Source organism: Chlamydomonas reinhardtii, chromosome 6 (genome assembly GCF_000002595.2).
Source record: "Chlamydomonas reinhardtii strain CC-503 cw92 mt+ chromosome 6, whole genome shotgun sequence".
Lineage (NCBI taxonomy): Eukaryota > Viridiplantae > Chlorophyta > Chlorophyceae > Chlamydomonadales > Chlamydomonadaceae > Chlamydomonas > Chlamydomonas reinhardtii.
The window spans coordinates 3,799,982-3,822,791 of NC_057009.1; the positions used below are offsets into that span (position 1 = coordinate 3,799,982).

At 62.8% G+C, this 22,810-nt stretch overlaps 5 protein-coding genes across 5 annotated transcripts; 2 read left to right on the plus strand and 3 right to left on the minus strand.

Moving 5' to 3' along the window:
• Positions 1-24: 24 nt before the first annotated feature.
• On the minus strand, positions 25-6,840 carry CHLRE_06g278165v5 (uncharacterized protein). Its single transcript, XM_001697961.2, has 16 exons — positions 6,537-6,840; positions 6,131-6,259; positions 5,462-5,704; positions 5,004-5,245; positions 4,588-4,764; positions 4,237-4,410; positions 4,006-4,101; positions 3,663-3,762; positions 3,366-3,447; positions 3,143-3,212; positions 2,750-2,967; positions 2,486-2,543; positions 2,275-2,305; positions 1,935-2,049; positions 1,490-1,628; positions 25-1,281 (listed from the first exon to the last, which is right to left on the minus strand). Exons 1-16 carry the CDS (start codon positions 6,610-6,612, stop codon positions 1,024-1,026), a joined length of 2,208 nt encoding a protein of 735 aa, XP_001698013.2. The 5' UTR covers positions 6,613-6,840; the 3' UTR covers positions 25-1,023.
• A 650-nt stretch (positions 6,841-7,490) lies between these two features.
• Positions 7,491-11,474, plus strand: CHLRE_06g278166v5 (uncharacterized protein). The gene is made up of 7 exons (XM_001698038.2): positions 7,491-7,889; positions 7,993-8,038; positions 8,186-8,739; positions 8,864-8,968; positions 9,136-9,276; positions 9,440-9,558; positions 9,691-11,474. Exons 3-7 carry the CDS (start codon positions 8,286-8,288, stop codon positions 9,901-9,903), a joined length of 1,032 nt encoding a protein of 343 aa, XP_001698090.2. The 5' UTR covers positions 7,491-7,889; positions 7,993-8,038; positions 8,186-8,285; the 3' UTR covers positions 9,904-11,474.
• A 1,100-nt stretch (positions 11,475-12,574) lies between these two features.
• On the minus strand, positions 12,575-15,740 carry CHLRE_06g278167v5 (uncharacterized protein). Its single transcript, XM_043063108.1, has 5 exons — positions 15,235-15,740; positions 14,642-15,022; positions 14,203-14,415; positions 13,901-13,987; positions 12,575-13,732 (listed from the first exon to the last, which is right to left on the minus strand). Exons 1-5 carry the CDS (start codon positions 15,667-15,669, stop codon positions 13,586-13,588), a joined length of 1,263 nt encoding a protein of 420 aa, XP_042923813.1. The 5' UTR covers positions 15,670-15,740; the 3' UTR covers positions 12,575-13,585.
• A 648-nt stretch (positions 15,741-16,388) lies between these two features.
• CHLRE_06g278168v5 (uncharacterized protein) lies at positions 16,389-18,680 on the minus strand. The gene is made up of 6 exons (XM_043063109.1): positions 18,390-18,680; positions 17,954-18,172; positions 17,450-17,678; positions 17,134-17,234; positions 16,817-16,963; positions 16,389-16,615 (listed from the first exon to the last, which is right to left on the minus strand). The coding sequence occupies exons 1-6, from the start codon at positions 18,500-18,502 to the stop codon at positions 16,450-16,452; spliced, it is 975 nt and encodes a 324-aa protein (XP_042923814.1). The 5' UTR covers positions 18,503-18,680; the 3' UTR covers positions 16,389-16,449.
• A 130-nt stretch (positions 18,681-18,810) lies between these two features.
• Positions 18,811-22,802, plus strand: CHLRE_06g278169v5 (uncharacterized protein). Its single transcript, XM_001698037.3, has 7 exons — positions 18,811-19,264; positions 19,465-19,560; positions 20,028-20,093; positions 20,225-20,285; positions 20,668-20,840; positions 21,015-21,137; positions 21,476-22,802. Exons 1-7 carry the CDS (start codon positions 18,989-18,991, stop codon positions 22,196-22,198), a joined length of 1,518 nt encoding a protein of 505 aa, XP_001698089.1. The 5' UTR covers positions 18,811-18,988; the 3' UTR covers positions 22,199-22,802.
• The last annotated feature ends 8 nt before the right edge of the window (positions 22,803-22,810 follow it).

The window sequence follows — 22,810 nt, forward strand, 5'->3', positions numbered from 1 at the left end:
CACTGCACAGCAAGGACGCCCGTGATCATGTATAAAGACAGCCATAGTCAGCATATCGTGTCCATAACATGGTTTAGCATGGAACCAGTGGCGAAGTCCTTTCAGCACTGACAAACTTGCCAGTCGCTCGCGCAAGCGCGATGCAACAACCATCTCCACCAGTGTGGCTATGTACACTCAATCGCGAATCATAATTAGAGGCGTAATCCACTTGAGTGACAGTGACTGTCCGGGAATGCGCGACAGAATGCCCGACCCAGCCTAGTTAGTAAGTGCTCACCAGCATGAGCAGCCATGCTACATATCGCTAGCACTGTTAGCAGCAGGAAGCCACCCGCGCGAGCCATCTTGGTACAGAAAGCTGGCTCAAGGTAGCCAAGAGCCTGTTCCCTACACGTAGCACTACCTATTCGCACAAGTAAATATATGACCAACCTGAACACATGGGATGAAAGCAAGGTCACACTCCATCACAGGCGATGAGCGTGTCTGGCGGGCGTGGCATGTTCTACTCACTCCCGCCGCCTTCACCCCCGCACCCCACCCTCTCCCGCGGCGCTTGTCATCAATTATAATGCAAATAGCCGGCCCGATCGCCCTCACAGTGCATCACTGCATAAAAATTACAGTCTGCTGTCCATGCATGCCTGCTAAAAGGGATTGGCGCACGGACACCCGCTTCCCCAGCGGACTTCCGCTCACAGACACAGTGCAAGTGCCCATGCCCATTATTGACAAGCTCACACTGAGCCGTAGCGCCTCATCCTATTACTAAGCAGCTAGCCAGACACAAACGACTTCACGTGCACGGCTTGGCGTGTATGTACAGCGAATGATGCATCCTGCTCTTCGGTGCGGTCAGCACCACCTTGCCTCTCATACACGCTGCCCTGCTGCTCACACCTGCTGTCGCCTGGGATCGCAACCTGTCGCCACGCATTAATTGTACTTCTTGACGCTCAAGCTGCAATAACAAGAACACTGCCTCCGTTGTCTTGTATGGAACACAGCGTTTCGCCGCAACTAGTGACCCTTGTTTGGGCGCTTCTTGGGAGGGGGCGGTGAGGACGTCGACCCGCTCGGGGGCGGCGACTTCTTCTTGCCAGCCGGCGGTGGCCGCTTCGGCGGCGGCGGCGGTGACGGCGGCGAGGGTGAGGGCGGCGGCGGGGGCGGCGATGAGAAGATGCGTACGGGTGGCGGGGGCGGCGAGCTAGCCACCGCTTGGACGTCACCGGTGCAGTCGGGATCCTCATCGTCGGTCAGCCCATCACAGTCGTCATCCTGTGCGCATGCGACAGGTGCCAGACGAGAGGGTGGGTGGGTGGGCACAGGCAGCTAAGTAACGGAATGGCGCGCAAGTGCACGATGGGGCGCAGCCACGCTATAAGTTTGCCAATGAGGGGCCGCACGCATGACGGGGGACGCGGCTCGGCCACCCCCGCAGCCCTGTCACTCCCGGACCCGACGTCCCGCCCCCGCAGCCACGCACCTTGCCATTGAAGCACAAGTCATCACCCTGCTCCACGTCCACCAACGCCCGGCACAGCTGCAGCGAGGCAGTTGATGCGGTTTTGGAAACCACCCGGATCACCAGCCGCCCCAGGCCTGGAGGCGCCGTGTACGTGTACCTGTGCGCACGCGTGCCAGAGAACACAATGAAGGAACCCTGTGTGTGTATTTGTGTCTTCGGTACCATAGACTGGGAAACTCCAAGTGTGTTCTGTGCGTGCGGTAGGGCCGTGAGAGGAGTGTGCGCGCGCGCTCCAATGCACATGTGCGCGTGCGTAACATAAGGCCCGCTGTTTCTTTGCACAAACCCGCACCTTCTGTGCTGACGCGTCAGCGCTTATCTGCGCCGTAGATAAGCCCGACCACCCCGGCACCCACTCCCTCCTAGCTCGTCATGCCTGGACCTCGCCCCCCCAATGGCCCACCTGTCCGGCAGCGCGCCCCAGCTGTCCCCGATCACAGGCGGCCGGCCGTTCGCACCCTTGACGTCCAGGACCGCCATGATCAGCGGCGGGTTGTCCTGGTCCGAGGGCTTGTTGTCTGGCGGGCAGCGGGCGGGGGCACAGCACACACGTGGGTGGCTAGTGAGGGGCGTGCTGGCAGTGCCGGCCGGATAGAGGACAGCAGGGCAGTGCCAAGGCTCTCCGTGCGACAAAGCGACGGTAGAGCAACCCCCCCCCATTTGGATTTGAAACTGGCTATCCCCTGGTTCTGGGTCTCGGTTGATTTGGAATTGGTTTCAAGTCCCCCCCCCTACACACATACCTGCGGTCTCGTTGAACTCGTGCACGAACACCTGCAGGTGCGGTGGGGTGGGTGGGCACAGCAGGGGCAGTGTCGTGAGAAGTCAGGCTGCAAGAGCGCGGTGCTGCCCAAGATGCAGGTGGCCACAGCATGAAGGTACACAATCGGCATCACGCATGTGCAGGCACGCAAGGCACGCGCCCGTCCACGACGCCCGCGACGCGCGTCGTACCCTCTGGTGGTAGTTGTTGTTGAGGCCGTTGTCGTATTCAATGCCTGGGACGCGCGCCCTGCACACGGCAATGAGAACGCAAGCGCGCCACCACCATCCATCTACCGAAGATGCTTGAAGGAAACGCACACGACGCCAGAGTAGGTTCAACCAGCGCTAGCGCAGGCTCGGTTGCGGCTGTAGAGTAAGGCCTGGACGCGTTGCGGTTTGTGGTGGCGATACCACCTCGCACACCCGCTAGCTAGCGCGGCCTCGCCCGCTCACCGGTAGGATACATACAGCGCGCGCTGCCGCGCGTTGTTCCGGTCGATGCCTGTCTGATCCAGCACGATGCGCAGATGGTTCTTGTCGGTGACGCCCATGGCGGGCAGCACGATGGGGTTGTCGTTGAAGTCGCCTGTGACGGCGTCGTAGGTGAAAGTGCCGTTGAAGGGCGAGTTGCCATTCTGCTCCAGGGGCGATGCCCAACCAGCCTTGTAGGACTGCGGGGAGGCGCAGGAAAACGTCAGGTGGAGGGTGCGTGGGCAGGGTCTTGGAATGCAAGGAGTGCGTGTCGTGCGGTGGGCGCATACACGGATTGTGCTGGGGGGATGGGCTTGCAGCGGCTGCCGCCGCAAGGCGGCAAGGCCACAAGGCACACAGTCAGAGCCGCCGTACCTGTGCCGCGTTGGTGCAGATGTATTTCTTTTGGTTGTCCGTGGGGAAGCCCATGCCCATGATGCACGTCCTGCGTGTGTGCCCAAAAGGCAAGTTGTGATGCATCGTGGACAAGTGGCCAGCTGAAACTATTTCATCCTTGCATGTGGCCAGCAGCCCAACTTAACACCCCACCCACCCCCGCAATGTCCGCATGCGCACGCGCTGCACCCCCCGCACTCACCGGTCCTCGTACTCGCGCACAGCGCACGTGCCAGTGGCGTCACACATGCGGCGGCCCGAGTGCGCCAGGCCGATGTTGTGGGCTGCGCGCGGGGGCGCACGCGAGCAAGCAGCATGCCAGGCTTGTTGTGAGCAAGGCTGAAGGCCACTGGTAGGCAAGGTGACAAGTAACTTCATGCCAACCTGATGAGCACCACCCCGCGCACTTGGCCTTTCCATGTGCCCGCCCCACGTCCTTCCACCTCCCTGCTCGACCCGCCGCAACCAGCCCGCACCACCACCAACCACACGGACGCACCAAGCTCGTGGAAGACGGTGCCCATGTCCAGCACCGTGTCGGTGACGCCAGGGGCCAGCCACGTCATACAGTCGCCGCCATTGGAGCAGCCCACGTTTGCCTGCACGGTTGGAGCGGGTGGCACGTGGGGACGTTTGTGGCAGCGGTGGCAAAGATGCAGTTGGTGCCCGGCACCCTGTGTAGCAGCCCGAATGCACTGCAGCGCACAACGCACGGGGGCTCAGACCGCCGCCCTGCTTGCCACTTCCCGATCCCCTGCGCCGCTGCAATACATGCCTGCCGCTGCACATGGACGTGCTGCAGCGCCCACGGCGCTACAAGGGCAACAATCGACACTACCCACCCGTCCAGCCCAGCCGCAGCCGGAGCCCTTGGAGAAGGGGAAGACGATGATCTTGCGGCGCACCGCGAAGAGGCCCTTGGACATGATTGGGTCATTCTGCGTACACAGAAACCGAGCACGACAAGTACACAACAGCACGCGAGGCGTCACGAACTTATACTCGTGGTACGGTAGCCGGTGAAACTGAATCTGGAGCTAATGCGTACGGTATTGTTCGGTATGTGGCCGCACCTTCGCCAGCCAGGACTTTGCAAAGTCCCACAGCCCCCAGATCTCGGGGTCAGAGCAGCCCGTGTTGAGGTCGTATTTGCCCTTGGTGGGCTGGCTGCCGGTGCATGGGATCTCGATGGGCCCATACACCTTGTTAATCACCCGCACGAAGTTGAGCTTGTTGTAGGAGCAGATCTGCACGCACGGTGGCGGGATGTCGCGTCAGGCCACACACGTGCGAACATTCCTTGACAGGTCACACGCCGGCAAACGAAAAGCCCGACGCGGCAAGGGTTCAGGAGCCGAAGGGCCGGGGGTTGCAAGGATTGGTACAGGGGGGGGGGACTGGCCAGCCACCCCGCTTATGCTCACGTCGTGCTGCCGGCTCAGGCTTGTAAAGGTGGCGGGCGTGGTGGAGTTGTCCCAGCGAGACGAAACCCAGTCGTAGTTGATGGTGCGGGGAACACGGGTGGGGTTGCAGCTGCTGCTGGTGAACACGAAAGTGACGGACGTCACGTTCAGCGGCTTGCCACCGACAATCATCAGATCCTGCGGGTGTACGCAATGATTGAACAGTGTCATTCTTGCCAGCACCGCAGGGCAGATCGGTAACCATTAGCTCACCAGGAAACCGGCTGCGGCCCGGTGCTGGGCAAAGCAGCCGGGAGGCTGGCGGCGCGCCTGCTCACCCCACTGCCTGCGTGCCGCCACTACTGTGCCCCTAAAGCTGCACCTGCACGCACTACATACTGCAATGCACTCTACAATACACGCGCCCGCGAACGCACCTTGGCCGAGTTCGACTTGCCGGTGCTGGTGGCGGCGGCGGCTGTGGGCACCAGGTTCACGATGTCCTCCTGGCCGCCCGCAGCGCCCACCGACCGAATCAGGTCCTGCAGCCGGCCCTGGAACGCCACGAAGTCGGACAGGCTGCGCCGGCTGCCGTGCATCTCCAGCGCCTGCCGCCGCAGTGAGTGCACCTCGTCGCCCAGCAGCCGCCGGTGCTGGCCCGTGCCGCCGCTGCCCGAGTCTGCAGCCGCCGTGGGTTGTGGGCAGGGTTGTGGAGACAAGGTAGGCCGCGCCTAGCGCCATCAGTGCACCAGGGACCACACTGCCGCTTGGGCATGCTTCAGCCACCATGATCAACCCCAATCTGCACGCTACTGCACCATCCCTGGCGCTCACACCTTCCCTGACAGGCAGCCACCCCTGTTACATCCTGCTGTCCCCGCAGCCGCACTCTCACCTAGCTGCAGCAGGTCCACCACCGACTGCGGCAGCGTGAGCGTGAGCGGCACCTCCACCACGTCGCCCGTCACCAGCCCTTTCACCGCCTCCGGGTCGAAGTCGACCTGTGTGTTGACGCTGGTGCTCTCGTTCACCCGCTCCACCAGGCGCCGCACCACCTCGCCGGGCGCCACGCTGTCCAGCGGGTCTGTGGCCTGGCCCGCGGTCAGGTCGGGGTCCACGGCCTCCAGCGACAGTTCGCCTGCAAACGTGTGTGCGTGGGTGTTGTAGGGTAAAACGAGGAAAGCGTGCGCGTGTATGCGTGCGAGAGGGAGGGAGGATGTGGGAGTTGCGGGTCGGGGAGGTGTGGAGGCGGAACGGTGTGCCGTGCATTGGGACTGGTAGCGTGCCTCCGGATGACGGCCGCAGCAGGGACGGCCGTGGGCGCGGGTGTGGGGCACAACCCAGCATGGCCGGGTACTGGCTGCTGCACTGGCGTTCACCGCGCGCGCCCATCCATCACCATCTCAAACCGGGGCGACCCAGCACTGGATGGTTTCCGCTTGTTTCCCCCTACCGCGACAGCCGGCGGCAGCACGCAAGCGCCTTCAACGCGCGGGCAGGGACCCCTGGTGCAAGCTGCGAACGCAAATGCAAAGCGGAATCCGCTGGGCGTCGCGCGACTTGCCTGTCACTGTGACGTTGAGCTGCACAAACGGGTCAACCCGAACCGCCGATGGCGGCGGCTTCCGGTGGCGGGATGGCGGAGGGCGCCGCGCTGACGCAGGGGGCGGGCGGTGTAGCCATGATGCTAGGTCTGCAGGCCGTGCACATAGCCACTGAGGTTAGACAGCCGACAGGAGCAGAGGCACATGCAATCGGCCCGGGTGGACGGGTGGCTGGCTGCCGTTGAGCTGCATACGCCGATGTTGCCACGAACGTGCCAGCGCGCTTGCACCCCGAGTCTCGCGATACTGGCTCAGCACTATCGAGAAGCTTCAGCACATCCCCTGGACTCTCATTCGATACTTCTTCATAGAAAGCAGGCACGTAACCCCAGGCCGTCGGAATCACTTCGTAAACTCGGCTCTTACCCGCTTCAGCCACTGCAAGTACTGTTATCAGCGACAGCACTGCCCATAAGAACGAGATGTACCTGCCCCCAGCCATTTTCTTTGCTAAAGCACACTCAGAGGGCCGCTGTGAAGGCGAAGCGTCTCGTCTCAGATTGTTGAAAAACGCACTTGCGCAACGTTATCTTCTTGGGTCTCAGGAAGCAGAGTTTATGGTTTGTGAGTTGTATAATGTTCTTACTGAGTCCGACTCGGTGACTTCCTTCTCATTGTTTGCAATGCACAACCCAAGTTCACTTAGTGCAGACATCTGGAACGAAGGTACATATCCAATAATGCAATATCTGGTTATGTTGAGGCCCAGGTGCTCGCAAACACCAGGTTGCTGTCAGGGCCAACCGTCCTTGCATGCGCGCGCATTTCTCTCCAGGCAGCTTACACATGCACTGTTTTGCTGCATCATATATATGATCCTACCTCATGTACACGCGGCCCCTCGTTCTCCGAGCGCACAGCCCGACGTACGAACCGCCCCGCCCACCGCCCCTCACCGCTGCCCAGCCTGGCCCAGCCGAGGCTGCAAACACAATTGTTTAACATGTGTGGCGACCCCATACAACACTACCATAGTTGATGAAATGAAATGGAGCGTTATGGGGCCATGAAGAGATATCCATGACTGCATGCGGTAATGCTGAGTACTGAGCAGGGAAGCGCCCGGGAACTTGCCCTGTACCGTAATCGTGTCTGGCGGACTAGCTCCCAATGCACTATGGATGACCACACTGCCGTTGTCCAGCAAGAAATGCATGCTCAGTTAAGACGGGGAAACCCGCGGAGCTATTATCGTTACCGGATCGAAGGGCGGGGGGCGGACAGGCCTCGGGATCGGCCTCGGGACAGGCCTCGTCCCGCCGGGATCCAAACCGAATCCGGCACAGGAAGCTAGTAGCCACTTCTCGAGTACTGTCTTCACACCCCAGGTTTGCGAAAAGCGCGCATATATAGTCGAGCTGGTGTAGTAAGGCCTCGCTGGTGGCAGCTCAACGCACTACACCTGACCTGTTCCAGCCCGCCGCTCTTGTCCTGGTCGGCTTTACCCACCTGAGCTACTCGCTCTGGGCAAGCTATCAAGTTTGAACCAACTCTTCTACAAAATCACCCTGCGCATGCGAAAATGCTCATATCTTTGTGGCCTTCTGTGATTCGACCCTGACGAGCACTCAACCACAGATATCAGAGTCAAGCCTTGCAGATGAAATAGTAGGAAGTGATCAGAGCAACGCGCTGAGCAAGCATCAAAGAGCTGGGCCTTGGGTGTAGCAGCGGGCACCATGCGGAGCTTCGCTGCGGCGCTCCTGCTGCTAGTTGTTTGTGAGTAAACCAATGTATGAATAACACATGTACTCATACCGTGGGCTCTACCTTTGTTTGCGTTGACTTTGACGCGCTGCTGCTTGTTCGGCTTGCTGCGCAGTAGCCGCGGAGTGCGCTTTGCCGGGCCACGCGGCCTTGCAGCAAAGGTGCTGACTCGGCTCGTTCTGCTCGCTAGGTCGTTTGCCGGCCTGCCGCGGAATCACCTTTCCCGCCTTACTGCACGACGCTTCGCTTCCTGGCGGTCGCCCCGCTTTGCCAGTCCTTCCCTTCCCCCCCCCTTTACCGTCTCACAGTGGCCAACAGCACTTGCGGGCGGGCCGCCTTGCACGCGGGCTGCTCCAATCCCGCAGCACTGTCCCTGAGAAAGGGGACTTGACGGATGACTCAGCATGGATGCAGGCGACGCAGGACACACTAAGCATCTCCCCGGCGGCACCGCCGCCGCCCCCGCCGGATTCCCCACGCGGCAAGCAAAACGGCCCCCAAGACAGCAAAGGGCTGCAGGGCTCGCAGGTTCAGGTGCCGAGCCCAGAGGATGACTGGCTCGCGGGTTGGGGCAGCGTGCTAGTGAACCAAAAGGCTCCCAAGGAGCCGCGTGCACCGCGCTCGCCGCGCAAGCCCACCACGCCCCCAGATGCGCCCCAATCTCCGCCGGACGCGCCCATACAGCCGCCCTCTCCACCGAAGCCACCCTCACCGCGGCCACAGAGCCCGCGGCCGCCGTCTCCTCGCCCGCCGACGCCTCGGCCGGCTCCACCGCGGCCGTCGCCCGCGAAGTCCCCGGTGCCCACGACTTCCCAGTTGCGCCCACCGGTTCCCCGACGCCTCTCAACGGGCCTGATCGGCGGTGAGTGGGCAAGCCAGGTGGCGGCGACGGCTTACCGACCGTAGTTCCATCTCGTACCAGTCCTGCAGCGTTTACCTGCTACCTGTCGCCGACCGCCACGCTCACATGCCTCGACCCAATGCAGAGCGCGGCGAGGAGGCTCGCCCGCCCCCGCCGTCGCCCTCCGCGGAGTGGCTGGCGGGTGCCGGCAAGGGCAGCACCTCACCGCTCATCAACCCGGCCATCCTTCGTGAGTCCCAGCGTGCACCTCAGCGCTGTGGTCCTGCAAGCCCTGGTCTTACGCAGTGGTGGCAGTTCAAACACTTGGTGGCCCCTTCAGCGCCCGGGCTCACAAGCATGAGCACTGCCTGACCGTCCTGCTGCTGTGCGCCCATACTCGCCTCCGCCCTGTCGCAGTTGATGCGCACAACCGCTACCGGGTGCTGTCAGGCGTGGCAAACCTCACCTGGGACAGCGCCCTGTCGCGTCAGGCGCAGGCGTGGGCCGACAAGTGCGTGGCCGGCCACTCGGGGACGCCAGGCACCGGCGAGAACATAGGTGAGCACGCGCCGACTGTGCCTCAAGTTGAGTGTGGGCAGGTGCGTCCAGCAGCTGTAGCATGCTTGGCGCTGCGCGTTTGGTAAACGCGTCAGCGCAGTCACGTGCCACGATGTTACGACACCGTATGCTTAGTTGCGCCCCGCTCGCCGTCCCTTCGCAGCATGGGGTGTGTACATGGAGCCCGAGGAGACGCTGTCGGGCGTCATCTCATGGGCAAACGAGATCTGCAACTACGACTGGAAGAATCCGGGCTTCACCGCCGGTCACTACACTCAGATTGTGAGCGCACGGCAGCGCCGCAGGCCGAGCGCATTCGAATCCAGGGTACAGGGATGGGACTGGGCGTCTCATTTGCCTGTTGCGTTGACATTTCCTCTAATGCCATACCTTTCGCGCCATGCTGCTGAGCAGGTCTGGAAGAGTACGCGGCGTGTGGGCTGCGGCTATAAGCTATGCAACCCCTCGCCCGGCGGCGGCAGCCGCAACGGCTGGCTGGTGTGCCAATACCAGCCGCCCGGCAACATGCAGGGCACACAGAACTACCGCGACAACGTGATACAGCCCAAGGTGTTGCCCACCACCTGCGACGCCGTGGGGCCTGGATGGGGCACGGTCGGGCGGTGAGGCCGCCGCGGACGGCAATTGACGCCGCACGGGCTGTGGGCGGAGTATTCAAGCAGCGAGAGGTAGGCGCCCGTCGGGCGAGGTGGAGTGGGGCCAGCTGGTGCGGTGTGCAGCCGCCGGCAGGTCTGTTTGGGGGCTGGGCGTGTTGGGGTATGTCTTTACGGTGGGGGATATGATAGCAGGCGGTGGGATGCATGGGGCGAATCTTCGCGCCGTCAGACGGCAGGCGGTGGGGAGGGCTCTGCGAAGAGCCGCCCGGTGCGGTGGGTTGTCGACAACCATCTGCAGCAGGGTTTAAGTTGTTGTGTGAAAAGCGCACTGCTGAAGAGTTAAATTCATATCCGGACCTGCGGCACCCTTGCACACCTGCGGGGCCCGTGACGGAGTGGCGGGGAGGAGCTTTGCCTTGGGGTTTGACTTAAAGCCTTAGCCACCAGGGAGCTTGCCTGTCCTGCTTGGTGCTTGCTCCGGCCCTGGCCAACTGCCAGGGATGCGCTGGCGACTGTGCTCGTGAGGATCGCGTTAGGTTGCTGCTGGAAGCCATGGCCAGCGTCGCGTGAGCACAGTGGGTTGTATCATGGGTAGGCGTTAGCTAACCAGACAGGGTTCGTGCTACGGTACTTCAATATTATGAGAGTGACGCTCTGCGAGCACCCTCCGGAGCGTGGGGCTGTAGTGGGCAGACACGCACTAGCGTAAGAGAAGAAATGCATTTGCATTATACTGTCGTGCATATGCCTTTTGAGTGTTGCGAGTTGGTTATTGTCCGCATTGCTCTTTCCGTTCTGTCCTTCCCCTCTTCCTTGAAGTCCGTACGAGAGGTTTGTCTGCCACAGCCATCCTGCTGATTGCAGATGTGTTTTGTTTTAAGGTTTTGCAACCAAATTCATCTATCTATCAATGCATCGAATGAGCACGGGTGCCGTGTGGTGGTTGCAAGGGCCATTTGCGGTGTGACCGTGTGAACGGGGGCCCGGCGGCGAGGCCGTTCCTTTTTAGGCAAGCATGGTTAGTCAACACGAAGCTGAGAGGGACGCGACGGTGTTAACATGTTGTTCACATTGAGTTATACAAAGCCGACGGTGTGCACATGTGTGTGTGTGGGGGGTGCATGTGATGGTGTGCACCACACTTGCCACAGTTAACACCGACACAGACGGATGCTCTCATCAATGGGCTAGTTAGCTCCCCAGATAGGTGCTCACCAAACTCAAACGCGAAGAATGTTACAAGGGTGCCTGGTGGTGACGTTGACGCACAGGCGGTTTCGGAGCACTGACGAAGTTGTCAACCGACAGCTTCAGTTGAGTTGGCGGGTGGTGACACGGCGTGCAGGCTGGACAGGCACTTACATAGTTATATACGGCACTGCATGCATCAGTAACTGGGGTGTGGCGTTGACAAGTGTTGCGACCGTGTTGGACGAGACAGACATGCTGCAGCCTCATTTTGTTACAAGTGATTGAGCGCTCACGGTAGCCTTAAGCAGCAGGGTCTGCACGTGTCTCAGGCGGGCAAACGACTCGTTTGTGGTGCCACGCGTCTGGCGTGGCCTGTAAGGCGTCAGGTCTCGTATGTGTGCGGCTTCGTCCTTCGCTTCCACAAGCGAGTGCTCGGCAGACCTCGACATCTTGCTTGCAGGGGTCCCCTCGTCCGGCGATGACACCGCTCCACACACACACACACACCGAGGACACTATTGCTTCCGGCAGAAGCGGTGGTGGGGGGGCTTGCGCGGTTGCTGATAACGGGGAGCGCAGCGAGTGCGAAAGGCCCGCTGCGCTGAAGCGGAGCTAGGCCTGGGGCAGGTTGGGGCAGCTCTCCAACCCTGAAGGAGGCAAGGCAAAAGACTGGCAGAACTCAGCGACGGCGCGGCGTGCTAGGGCGAGCATCCACACCCTGCTGGTGCCTACCACTGGGCTGGGCGGCGCAGGAGTGCGGGTGGTGAAGACAGCGCGGCCAGTGTGGCCTCTGCGGCTGCGGCTGCGGCTGCGGCGCGCTGGCTGGGGCACACACTTCCGGACGTTGGTCAGGCGCGGCTGCGGTTATATTTGCGGCATCAGGGCCGGAGGCTGAGGCCGCCGGTTTGCTGCTGGCTGCGCCAGCGGCAGCTGCATCTATCGGCAGCTGCTGTTCTTACCACCTATGCAATGTGCTGCGGCCTCACTTCCAGCCAGCGCTGCCAGCCCCACATGATAACCTGCTACCCTACACAGGCCCGCCACCCCCTCGCCGTACCAGCCCAGCCACCCACCTTGCTAGCCTGGAGCACTCGACGGCGTCTTGCATTTACATTCACACTAGCAAGCATTCCTCTGAACCCACCCAACCACCGGCCGACAAGGCCACACTCACCACGCACAGCCCCAGGTCTGCCAGCTTGGCCCCAGTCGTCCGTCGGCGCCACACCGCAGCAGAATGTTGTCCGGTTTGGTGTCGCGGTGCAACAGCGGCAGGCTGAGGCCGTGCAGGTGAGGCCAGGTGAGACAGCGCAGAGGCAACCCGGCACAACTCGAGGCAGAACTCGTGGTAAGTTGCTATGCTGTGAAGGCTCTGTTTGAGCAGGATGCCAGCGATGGTTTCTCTAGTCCAGGAGAACAGCACGCGATGCCGTCAGCGAATTTAAGTTGCTGGCATGGTTGCTGGGAGGTCGCCGCGATGGTAAGCCGTCTTGTTATACTTTCGGGCCCTCATACTGTTACTCACGGCCCCGATTGACGCGCGTTCATTCCCCGCGGCAAAAGAACTTTATGCACGCAGGTGTACCGTACATTTAATTAGCACTGCAAGGCGCCCAGGATACCAAGCGCTCAAAGGCCGCCTAGGGCCCCAGCCAACGTCCTGCCTGAACCGCCGAATACCCACACGCAGTGAACGCCAGCCACAACGCTCCAGTCGGCGTATATCCAAAGCTCCGACGCGGTCACCGCGTTGTGTATGTGCAAGATACCCATAGCCCAAAAACGTTTGACGGTGTGCACTCATACCGGCATAGGAAGGTGTGACGGCAGCATGGTATGAGCGGCGGCCGCCCGGACAAAGCAGCGCCGCATTCATTACTCCCATTCAAGTCCGGGGTCCGAAGCCATAGCATAGCATACATCAGCTCCATTAGACAGCCATGCCTCTCAGTAATTTATACTCCCCCTCCAATCATCCTGCCTGATCCTGCTCCTTCCCTCTCTTGCAGGACCCCCCCCCCCCCATGAACACAACTCTTCCTTGATCACTCAGCCAGTCACTCGCACTGCGCACCAGAGGTCCAGGAGCACGAACAGCAGACGCACCAGTGCAACCAGCATCACAAGAACAAACGTTGCCCGAAAAAGGAAGAAAGGTCTGTGCCGTGTCCATCATCCACACGCACGCTCACATCTTCACTGATGCTGTACCCGTTTCCAGTCCCCAGGTCCTTGAACTCTAAAGCGTACGCCCGTCGCAGGATCACTCTATTTGGCATTTCCAAAGTACATGCCGTATCTCCGTGGATTCCGTCGGAGCCCGTGCCCGGAAAAAGAGCAGGTGTTCAACAAAACTATGGCAGTTGTCAGCGCTCAGTTGCGGCCTGCTGCACAAGCAGGGCTTGTAATATTTCACGAATGGACTGCAGCTGCTTGGCCCGCAGCCTAAGCAGTTGGGCGCATCTCTAAGGATTGCTCCTGCAACCTCGCCTGTGCGCCTGCTAACGCTGCTGCTGCTGCAGCTGCGAATTGGCCCGCTGTACCAGCGCCTCCCAGCCGCCTGCCACGCACCCACGTGTGCCTGGTGCGAACAGTGCCGGGGTGCCGTCCTCTGGCCTAGACACCACCACCCGCTCCACACGGTCCACCTGCGCAGCAACGAGGAAGAGGCACATTGCGGGGTCATCGTATCCGTTTTAATCCCGGCACGACCTCAATACAAGACGGTACTCTGCGCCACCCATTCAGCCGCACGCCAATGCTATTTGCTGCTCATGCCCTCCAACCGACCGGAAACCCCAAGTACTAAAACGCACCTGCATCAGCCGGGCGGCAGTGGTCAGCACGTGCGTGAGCGCCTCTCCCGCCACGGCCGGGTCTCGCTGCCAGGACCGGCCCGACACCTGCAGGCAGCGGAGGGGCAGCAGCACGGGAGAAAGCGGCTGAGGCGATTGGCGTTCCCAGGTTGCCCCGGGCTGCAGCAGCGACGGCCGCAGCAGCAAGGGCTGCAGCGCAAAGTAACGGCCACCTTCCAAGTGTACGACACACACACACACGGCGGGCTTTCGTTTCGTTTTTTAACACACACACACACACACACATATACACACACACACACCTGCAGCGGCACCGCCACCAGGTCGAGGTTGTCGCGCAGGCTGGCATCCATGGCGGCGCCCACGTCACCACCGCTGCCGCTGCCGCCGTCGGCGTCAGAGTCGGCGCCGCTGCCTGCCCGCAGTGCCGCCGCGGCGGCCGCGGTGGATGGGTCGCCGGCGGGGCCCCACAGCCGGCCAGTGTCCACGTCAAACGCCGCCAAGAGCGCCAGACGCTGCACGTGTGCCGCACATGTAATTAGAAACGGAAACGGGGTCGAGACCGTACGTGTGCGTAAAAGGATCAGGGAACGACCATACATGTGCGTCTTCGAGCCGGGAGGATGCTAAGGCATGTCAGCGCGCACACACGAGAGCCTGCTGGTCCGCTCCAATGTGCTGAACGTACATTTATTCTCCAGTGTGACGCATGAACAGGGGTTCCTTCCGACGCCACCTCACCTGGCCAGCCACGAACGGCGCAGAAGGCTGCGGCAGACAGCCCACGCCTCGCGCCGCCGCGGGCGACGCTGACGGCGCCGCCGCCACCGCGCCCGCCATCATCCGTGCCAGGGCCTCCGATGCCGCATCTCCCTCATACACCACCAGGGTCACACCCGCCTCAGGGCCCGACTCAGCACCAGCACCACCTGATGGTGCTGCTGCGCCTGCGCCTGAGGCCGCCACGCGCCGCGTCCCGGGGCTGGGCTGCAGCAGCGCCGGCTGCGTGAGACGATTGACACGTGGCCGCGGGCCCTGCACCTTGTAATGGCCGAAGGGGCAGTGGCGGCAGCGGTTGGCGCAACAAGACTTGCGCTTCGACAGCGCAGCCGCCGTGAACACCTGCGTTGTGCCGGAGGAGGGAGGCGTCAGGCAGAGCCCAGACGGCGCAGCCTCCTGCACCAGGCTCCGCAAACACGACACGCCGTCCGCTCCAGTAACAAGCAACCAGGTTCCGCCGCAAAGCCTCCACGCCTCTGTCTCTCTCACGCTGCCTTTCCTAATCTCTACCCCCAACCCAGATCAAAGGCCAAACCCCTCCGCGCGCACCGCACCATGAAGCCGGTCTGCGGGTCGTCGTATGTCCCCGAGCCGCCGCCGCCACACGCCGCTTCATGCAGGTCTTCAATGTCGGTGGACAGGTGCCCCGGCGCCGTCACCGACCAGCGCGAGCAGGCCGGCAGCCACGGGCAGGCGGCAGCGGCATCCACTGGCTGCTGCTGTTGATGCGGGGTCTGGGCATGGGCATGGGGCTGGGGCGGCTGCTCCCGGGCCTCACAGCAGGGCCCTGCGCCTGCGGCGGTCGCGGCGGGGCTCCACCAGCTGCTGGCGTCGGGGCTGCCCCTGCTCGCGCACCTCTCGTTGGCCCCCCGCCACCCTTCCAATTCCAAGCGCGCTGTTATCCATGGAGAGAAACGCGTGACCTGATCGCTGCTCTTCAGGATTGCAGGGGAAGCAGCGGCCGCCTGGGCGGCTCCAAATGTTGCCATTGCGCACTCAAACACGCTTGACTTGTTTGCCCACCCCTTTTATACGGTATAACCACACGCATCAAGTATACTCTGCCGGCTACATTTGGAACGGCCGTGTTCATGCAAAATTGCGCAAATTTCCAGTCATGGATCCAAACCCCATCGCAGCACGGCGCTTGAATCCGCTTTCCTGGTGCATACTGATGCATATTAACATTTTAAGGTCATCGATCCAGGCCGGGTGCGTTTGCTTGGTTTAAGTTCAGCGGCCAGTGGGCCCCTTGCCAGTGGTCTCGCAGTTCCCGCCGAGAAAGACGAAGGTAGAATATGTTCACTGAGGTGTAAAACGTATATGCCTTGAACTGGGTTTTGATAGCACGATAGGGACCACATGAAGCAAGGTTGGGAGCCACTCGCTTAGTGCGTGCCGACCCGCTGGCCACCAGCCGAGCCGACCGAGCCTCCTTTGGAGCTGCCCATTGCCATTTTACTCCCCTCTTGGGAGTACTGTTGCGGGGGTAGAGTTTCTGGTCAGATGACTGCGATTAGGCACGGCTGCACGGGTGATACACGTGCAATGGGACAGGGTAGGAGGGTGGGAAATCGCCAGGACAGGGTAAGCGGCGGGTTGGTGCAGACGCGTAGTCCCGTAGGATTACAGGGTGGCTCAGCACCTGAGCGACCTGGGAATGTGGCAGTAATGCGGGGTAGTTGGGCGTTGACGCAAGGGGGACCCTGGTGGATTCACGTTACATGGTCCCAGCTCCATCCCAGTGGCCAAGGTAGCCGTCTCCCTGATCACATCCACTCCCAGGGAAAGTCTGCGGGCATGAGGTCGGGCCGCCCCGCCAGCAGCCCCACCAGCCACTCCAGTGCCTCCACCAGGCGGGGCCCGGGCCTGTTGAAGTGCTGGTTGCCGTCCACCAGAGCCACGTGCCCGGCCTTCACGGCACGCAGCTCGCGCCTGTCAGTGCGCAGCGAGGGGCGATTGGGGGTGCAGAGGATATGAGGCGAAGAAGCAGGCACCCTGCGGTGTGAGCACAGGCTGCAGAGGTGGTAAAAGCCTAACAGGGGCCCTTGGCGTCCGGGCCGTTCGGCACACAGGGTCCCCTACGCCACCCCCGCCCCTCGCCCCACACGAATGTGTGCGCCACGCCGCACCCACCACCAGGCCTGCTCCGCCAGCGCCGCCATCTCGCGCCGTGTGGTGGGCAGGTCCAGGCCGCAGGGCGCGATGATGATCAGGTCAGGGTCGGCTGCCACCACCTCGGACGGATCCGCCTCGCGAGACGGCGCCGCGCCGCCGCCGGGCCTGCAGGCGTTGTGCGCGAAACTGGTTCCACAGAGCAGCGTCTGCGCTGTGTGAGAGTGAAAACGCTATTCCCAAGGACCCGGACGCATTGGTCACGCAGAAGAGGCGAGGGCGCACGTGTTGAATGGACAGTTGGACACCAGTGCACAAAGCGGTTGCGCGTTACTCACTTGGGCGGGTTGATGGGGCACAGCCCGCCCGCCATCTCAATCATCTGCGGTGTCCAGTGCCCGCCCGGGAACAGCGGCACGGTCCATTCCAGGAACACGACCTGCGCCGGGCCGTCAGCAAACACCGCTGATTGAGCAGGTGCCATGACGGTGTGCGCCTGTGCGGCTACACAGCCCCGGGGCGTTTCCGGTGACATCGCCCAGTACCGCCTCTCGCACCCACCACCACGGCCCCAGCAGCCCCATTTTAGCAAGGGCCACATAACTCTTCCTGGGAACGGAAAAGACCTCCCCCTTCACGTCCCCCTAAACCCACCCGCTTCTTCGCCGCCCCCCCAGGCGCCTCCGCCGCCAGCCGCTGCGCCGTCGCCACCGCCGCATCCACCCGCGCCGTCAGCGCCGCCGCCGCCGCCTCGCCCGCCGCCGCCCTGCCCAGCTCCGCCCCCAGCCGCTTCAGGTCGGCGATCACAGCCTGCAGGCTCATGGGGTTGGTGTCCAACAGCCGCGGCGGCGAGTCCAGAGCGGCAATGGCCTCCTGTACGATGCTGCGGAGGAGGCGGAGCGCGGGCAGGAAGGCCGGAGAAGTGGACAACGGCACCGGCGAGGACGGCGAGAACGGCAGGCACGAGCTGAGCACAGTCTAGGTTTGGGCGAAGGGTGGCTCGTGGATGGTTGGTCTCCAAGGTGCGACAGAGCCATGGTGTGGTCGCAGATGGCAATGCAGCTACCCTCCATTCCGCCAATCAAGCCCCCATGTTCACAGCCTGGCCGGCCCGCCTGCCGCGCTCCCCCGCCTGCCCCGCCCCGCCGCCTGCCACACCTGTAGTCCACGGCGCAGACGGAGCACAGGCTCTGCGTCACGATCACGTCCGGCCTGACCTGCCGCAGCACGTCTGTGTTGAGGTAGTAAAGCCCCTTGCCCGCCTGCAGCGAGGCCGTCACGGCGTCGTGCATCTGCGCCGAGCTCTCGAAGCGGTTGAAGGCGCCGGTCAGCGCCGGAGCGGAGTCGCGCACGGCGGGCGGGTAGTCGCACTCGTGGCTGTGAGGAGAGGGGGAGGAGGGAAGGGGAATCGGGGGGAAGAGCAGGAGGCGGGCGATGTGTGGCGTGGGTTCCGGTTGCCTCGGGGTCGTGTGGGCCGGGTATGCGTGGACGTCCACATGTCCAGCGGGCCGTGCCGAGCCGTGCCCGCAGACCCTGGCCGGCTTGTGCCCCGATTGACTCAGCCGTCCCTTACGGCAGGACCCCCGCGACCCACCTGCGGCCCACCACGTTGCATCCAAGCAGCGCAAGCATCTCTGTTGCGGACGGTAGCAGCGAGACCACACGCAGCCCCTCGCCTTGCGTCGGCGCCTCAGCCAAAGTGGCCATCGCGCCCGCCGTTGAAGTTTGAACCGCTGTCACTTCGTCCTAGCGCGAGTCTACTGCAGCAGCGACCGCCAAAACCCTCAGAACGCGCCGTCGCCGATATCGGTAACGCTGACAGTTGGGGAAGGCCTGCCTTTCGGTATACTAAAGTTTCGGTTCACGAGTAAGTACAGGTTTTAAAGTTTAGGGTCTTGCCACGACAGAGCTCCCGGCCAAAACCAGCGGTTCATCGCCTTGGATCGATGACCTGATTTGTTTGCAGCGGTCGAGCGTTGCATGCTTACATATTGTGACGGAGCCAATAGATCTTTCTATTCACCTTCCTCTTGTTATCGAGGCGTCCTGGTTTGCGGGCATCGACTCGTGGCATCGACTCTTGCTGCGCGTTTCAACTGGGTCGACGTGCGACTGTTCAATTACGTCTGTGGCATAAAATCGAACTCAAGCATCAAGCAGTAACCGACATATAACGCACACAAATAGCCAAAGATGGCCGAAGTTGCCGAGGCGGCCGCTGCTGCTCCGCCTGCAACCCAGGAGAATGGCGAGGAGATTACTCGTTACTCCCCAGAGCAAGTGCTGAAGGCGCTCAATGCCATCCCTGACGAGGAGCGCACGTTCACCGCGACCAGCCTGCGCTCAGCGCTTCAGAACCAGCTGGCGGTGCTGCAGGCGTGCAAGGCGGCCAAGGAGTCGGGCGAGGCCACTACCCTGGCCGAGATCAACAACATCATTGCCTTGTTCCTGAAGAACGTGTACGACATGGTAAGGGGGGGCAGCAGGGGAACCAGAGGGGTAGCGCGGGTGGACGGCGCACAGGGTTTTGGGCACGTCCGTGCCGTCATGCGGCCCCTCTGTGGCCGTTCTCGTTGCCCAGCAGCACTCACCGCAAGCCACTGAACCCAATCATCATACACGCCTGCTCGCCTGCACGTCTGCACGCCTGCACGCACTCATCTGCACAGGTGTCGGCGCTGCCTGGCGCGCTGGCGTTTGACGCGCTGGAGGACCTGGTGGCGCGCAGCGGCCTGCTGCAGCCGTTTGTGGGCGGCATGCGCCAGGTAGGCGCTGGGGTTGACTCTGAACCAATCCCGTAAGAAGACAGTCGCGCTGCAAGGAGAAACTGCAGGGGTGGGCGCTGGGGTGGGGGTTAGTCCACTGCAACCATGGAGGTTCAGCGGGGGGCTGCACTCTGAGATGATGATTTCGGGCGGGGGGCGCTGTGTGGGCGCAAGCCCATCACAAGGGTTTGCATGTAAGGGTTTGGGGGCTGGGAGCGACGGGCTGTGGACGGTGGGACGTAGAATGGCGTCGGGCAGGCATGGGAAGGGGCAGGACCGCGGTGCACACCACAACAGACTAGCGAGTGCGAAGCCCCCAGCTCAAGTGCAGAGCTTTTCGGGCTGGCGACGTAGGGCCTTGCGGTGCATGGCTAGGCCTATGGGGGCCTGTGGTGCCACCCTGCAGCACAGGGTACGCATGGCTTTCTCCCTCCCTTCACCGCATCCACGCCGTTCTGCCCCTCCAGGCCGATCAGACGCTGGTGCTGGTGCTGGGCCTGCCCTCCAAGGAGACCCTGGCCGACACGTATGAGGTAGGGGCGGAGCTGGGGCCTGGGGGCCTGACTGCGGGGCGCGATGTGCTTCAGTAGGGGCTCGGTACGGCACTCGTCTCTTCCCTTGCCCCTGACTGTTGTGGCCCCCTTGTCTGGTGCGCTGGCCACAGGAGCTGATCCGCATCGCGGGTGCCGCCATCGTGTGCTACTACCACTACACCAACTTCCCCAGTGAGTCCACGTGTGTCTCGCCGCGGTGCACGGGCGGAACGGGAGGGGGGGCGCGCAAGGATGCAGGGCAGCAGGGCAGGGGCCGGCGTGGGTGTTGCACGGGACGTACGGGCGACGGCAGCTGCACGCACGGTTGGGTTGCAATAGGTCACCGCGCCGGCGGCAGTACTACCGTGCCTCACCGCATGCGTACGGTACCACACCGCACACCTGTTAGGCGCGGCTCACGCCTCACCCGAGCACCCCTGCTCATCCCCGCAACCCCACCGCGCACTAATCTTTTGGTTCCCGCTGCGCCTGTTGCCAATCCCCGCTCGCGCCCGTTCCCCCGTTCCCGCGCCTTCCCATCTCCTGCCCTGCCCTCCTGCTGTGTCTCCCCCAGGCCACGTGGACGCCTACCCCTCCGACGATGCGGTGCTGCTGTTCAGCTCTCTGGCCCTGGCCTCCTGCCGCGACAAGGAGACGTCGGAGGCGCTGGAGGCCAAGTTCACGGAGGCGGGCGCGCCCATCAGCGTGGCGCAGATCCGCTGGCTCATGCACTTCTTCAGGGCGCAGGTGGGTGGGCTGAATGCGGGAGTGGCGGGGTGAGGTTAGCAAGTCAGCCCATGCCCTCGTCGCCCTCGCCTTTGGCTGTGTCTTTTCCTTCGTCTCGCGCCTCATCCGCTCAACAACCAACACCACCGCCCCCATCTCTCTCGCCTGCGCCTGCGCCGGCGCCTCCCCACACAGCTGTCGGGTCTGGGCTCTGCGGTGTTCTGGCACCTGGGCGACCGCACGCGCTTCCAGGAGCAGCTGGTGGCGCAGCAGGTCGACTACCTGGGGCTCATCAAGGCGGTGCCGGAGAACCCCGCGGTGAGGCCGTGGAAGGCGTTCGTGGGAGGAGAGCGTGAGGGCGGGCCCCGTGGAGAGACTCGCGGCCGAACACGCGGAGGGACACGCGGAGCGTGTGGGGACAGGAGGGAAGGAGGGAAGGAGGGAGGGAGAGTCAAGTTTGAAGTGAGCCAATGGGCCGCGGCATGGGGAGGCAGCGAGTACTGCCAGGGCGGGTGGTGGGCCTCTCGGTGGGCCAGGAGAGCCCTAGACCGGTACAAGGCCCAGGGCATTGCAGAAACCCATCCGCATCCCAAACTCGCCCGCCCCAATAGCCGCCCTCCTTTACGCCCCCATCGCCCTGCCTGCACCCACCGCAGGGCTACAGCTACTACGTGCGCGGCTGCCTGCAGTTCCAGCAGCACTCGGCCGCGGCGCTGTTCGCGCAGAAGGGCGCCGTCGTGGCCGCCGCTCACCACGCCGACTTCTACAAGGCGCAGCTAGACGCGCAGCGCGCCATTGCGCTGGCGCTGGCTGGCGGTGGCGCTAGCAGCACCGGCGCGGCGGTGGCGGGCGCCGTCGGCCAGCCCAGCCCAGGCGCGGTGGCGGCGGTGGAGGCGCAGCAGGGCGGCGATAAGAAGGAGGAGGCAGATGCCAAGGAGGAGGGGGCTAAGGGCAAGGGCGGGAAGGGCGGCAAGAAGGAGGCGGTGCCGGTGTCGCTGTTCAAGGTGGGCGAGGTGCGGGCGCTGCTGGAGGCCACCAAGTCAGGGCTGGAGGCGGAGAGGGCGCAGCTGCCCAAGGTGTTCGAGGGCCTGGTATCGCTGAATGTGGTTGACGCCAAGGTGATTGCTGACAAGGTGGAGCCGCTGGTGGCGGCCAGCTCGGTGCCGGATGTGGCGGAGCTACCTGCGCTGTCGGACTTCATGTACCCCACGCAGGCGCCGCAGCACCTGCCGCGGGGCGCGGTGTCGGTGGGCGGCGAGGAGGAGGCCGGCGAGGGGGAGCAGCAGCAGAAGGGGGCATCAGGGAGGGCGAACGGCGGCGGGGTGCGCGTGGGCGGCGGGAGGGGCGGCAAGGGTGGCAAGGGCCGAGGGAAGAAGTAACTGTGGCGGTGCCTTGGGGGCTTGTGTGGGATTGAGGGCTGCATCAGCAGTTGTTGGAGTTGGATGTGCGAAAATGGACCGATATATCTTTACAATGGAGCCCGGCCTATTGTAGATCTGATGACCTGACGCGAAAGCACAGTACTGCCCCTAGACAGACCGTACCGGTGTGCCAGTTGACTGGCTGATGTATGACGACTATCCAGCTTTGCTCTGCAAATGCTGGCATGATGGATCAGGCCGGGTGTGTTGTTACTGTTGTGAGGTTTTCAGGTGTGCGACGTGGAATGGGTGTGCGATGGGACAGGGTTCAGGCAGGTTGGCGAGGTCCCGTAGGGTGCAGCTGACGCCCATACCCCAAGCAGACGTGGAATGGGTGCGATGGGTGCAATCCACCCCCCTATACACGTTAAAAGGGCAGCGAGTTGTAATGGGCGAGTGGGACTCCTGCGCCTTTTGTGATTTGTAGGCTTGTGAACTGCGCCAGCAGGATGATCAGATCCCTCCGATGACCGCGTGGAACCGGTAAAGGGTGGTGGAGTCCTGACCATGTGCAACGTTATCTGCAGACCTGAACAGTGCATTCATCAATCAAGGTGCACCGGCAAGGTG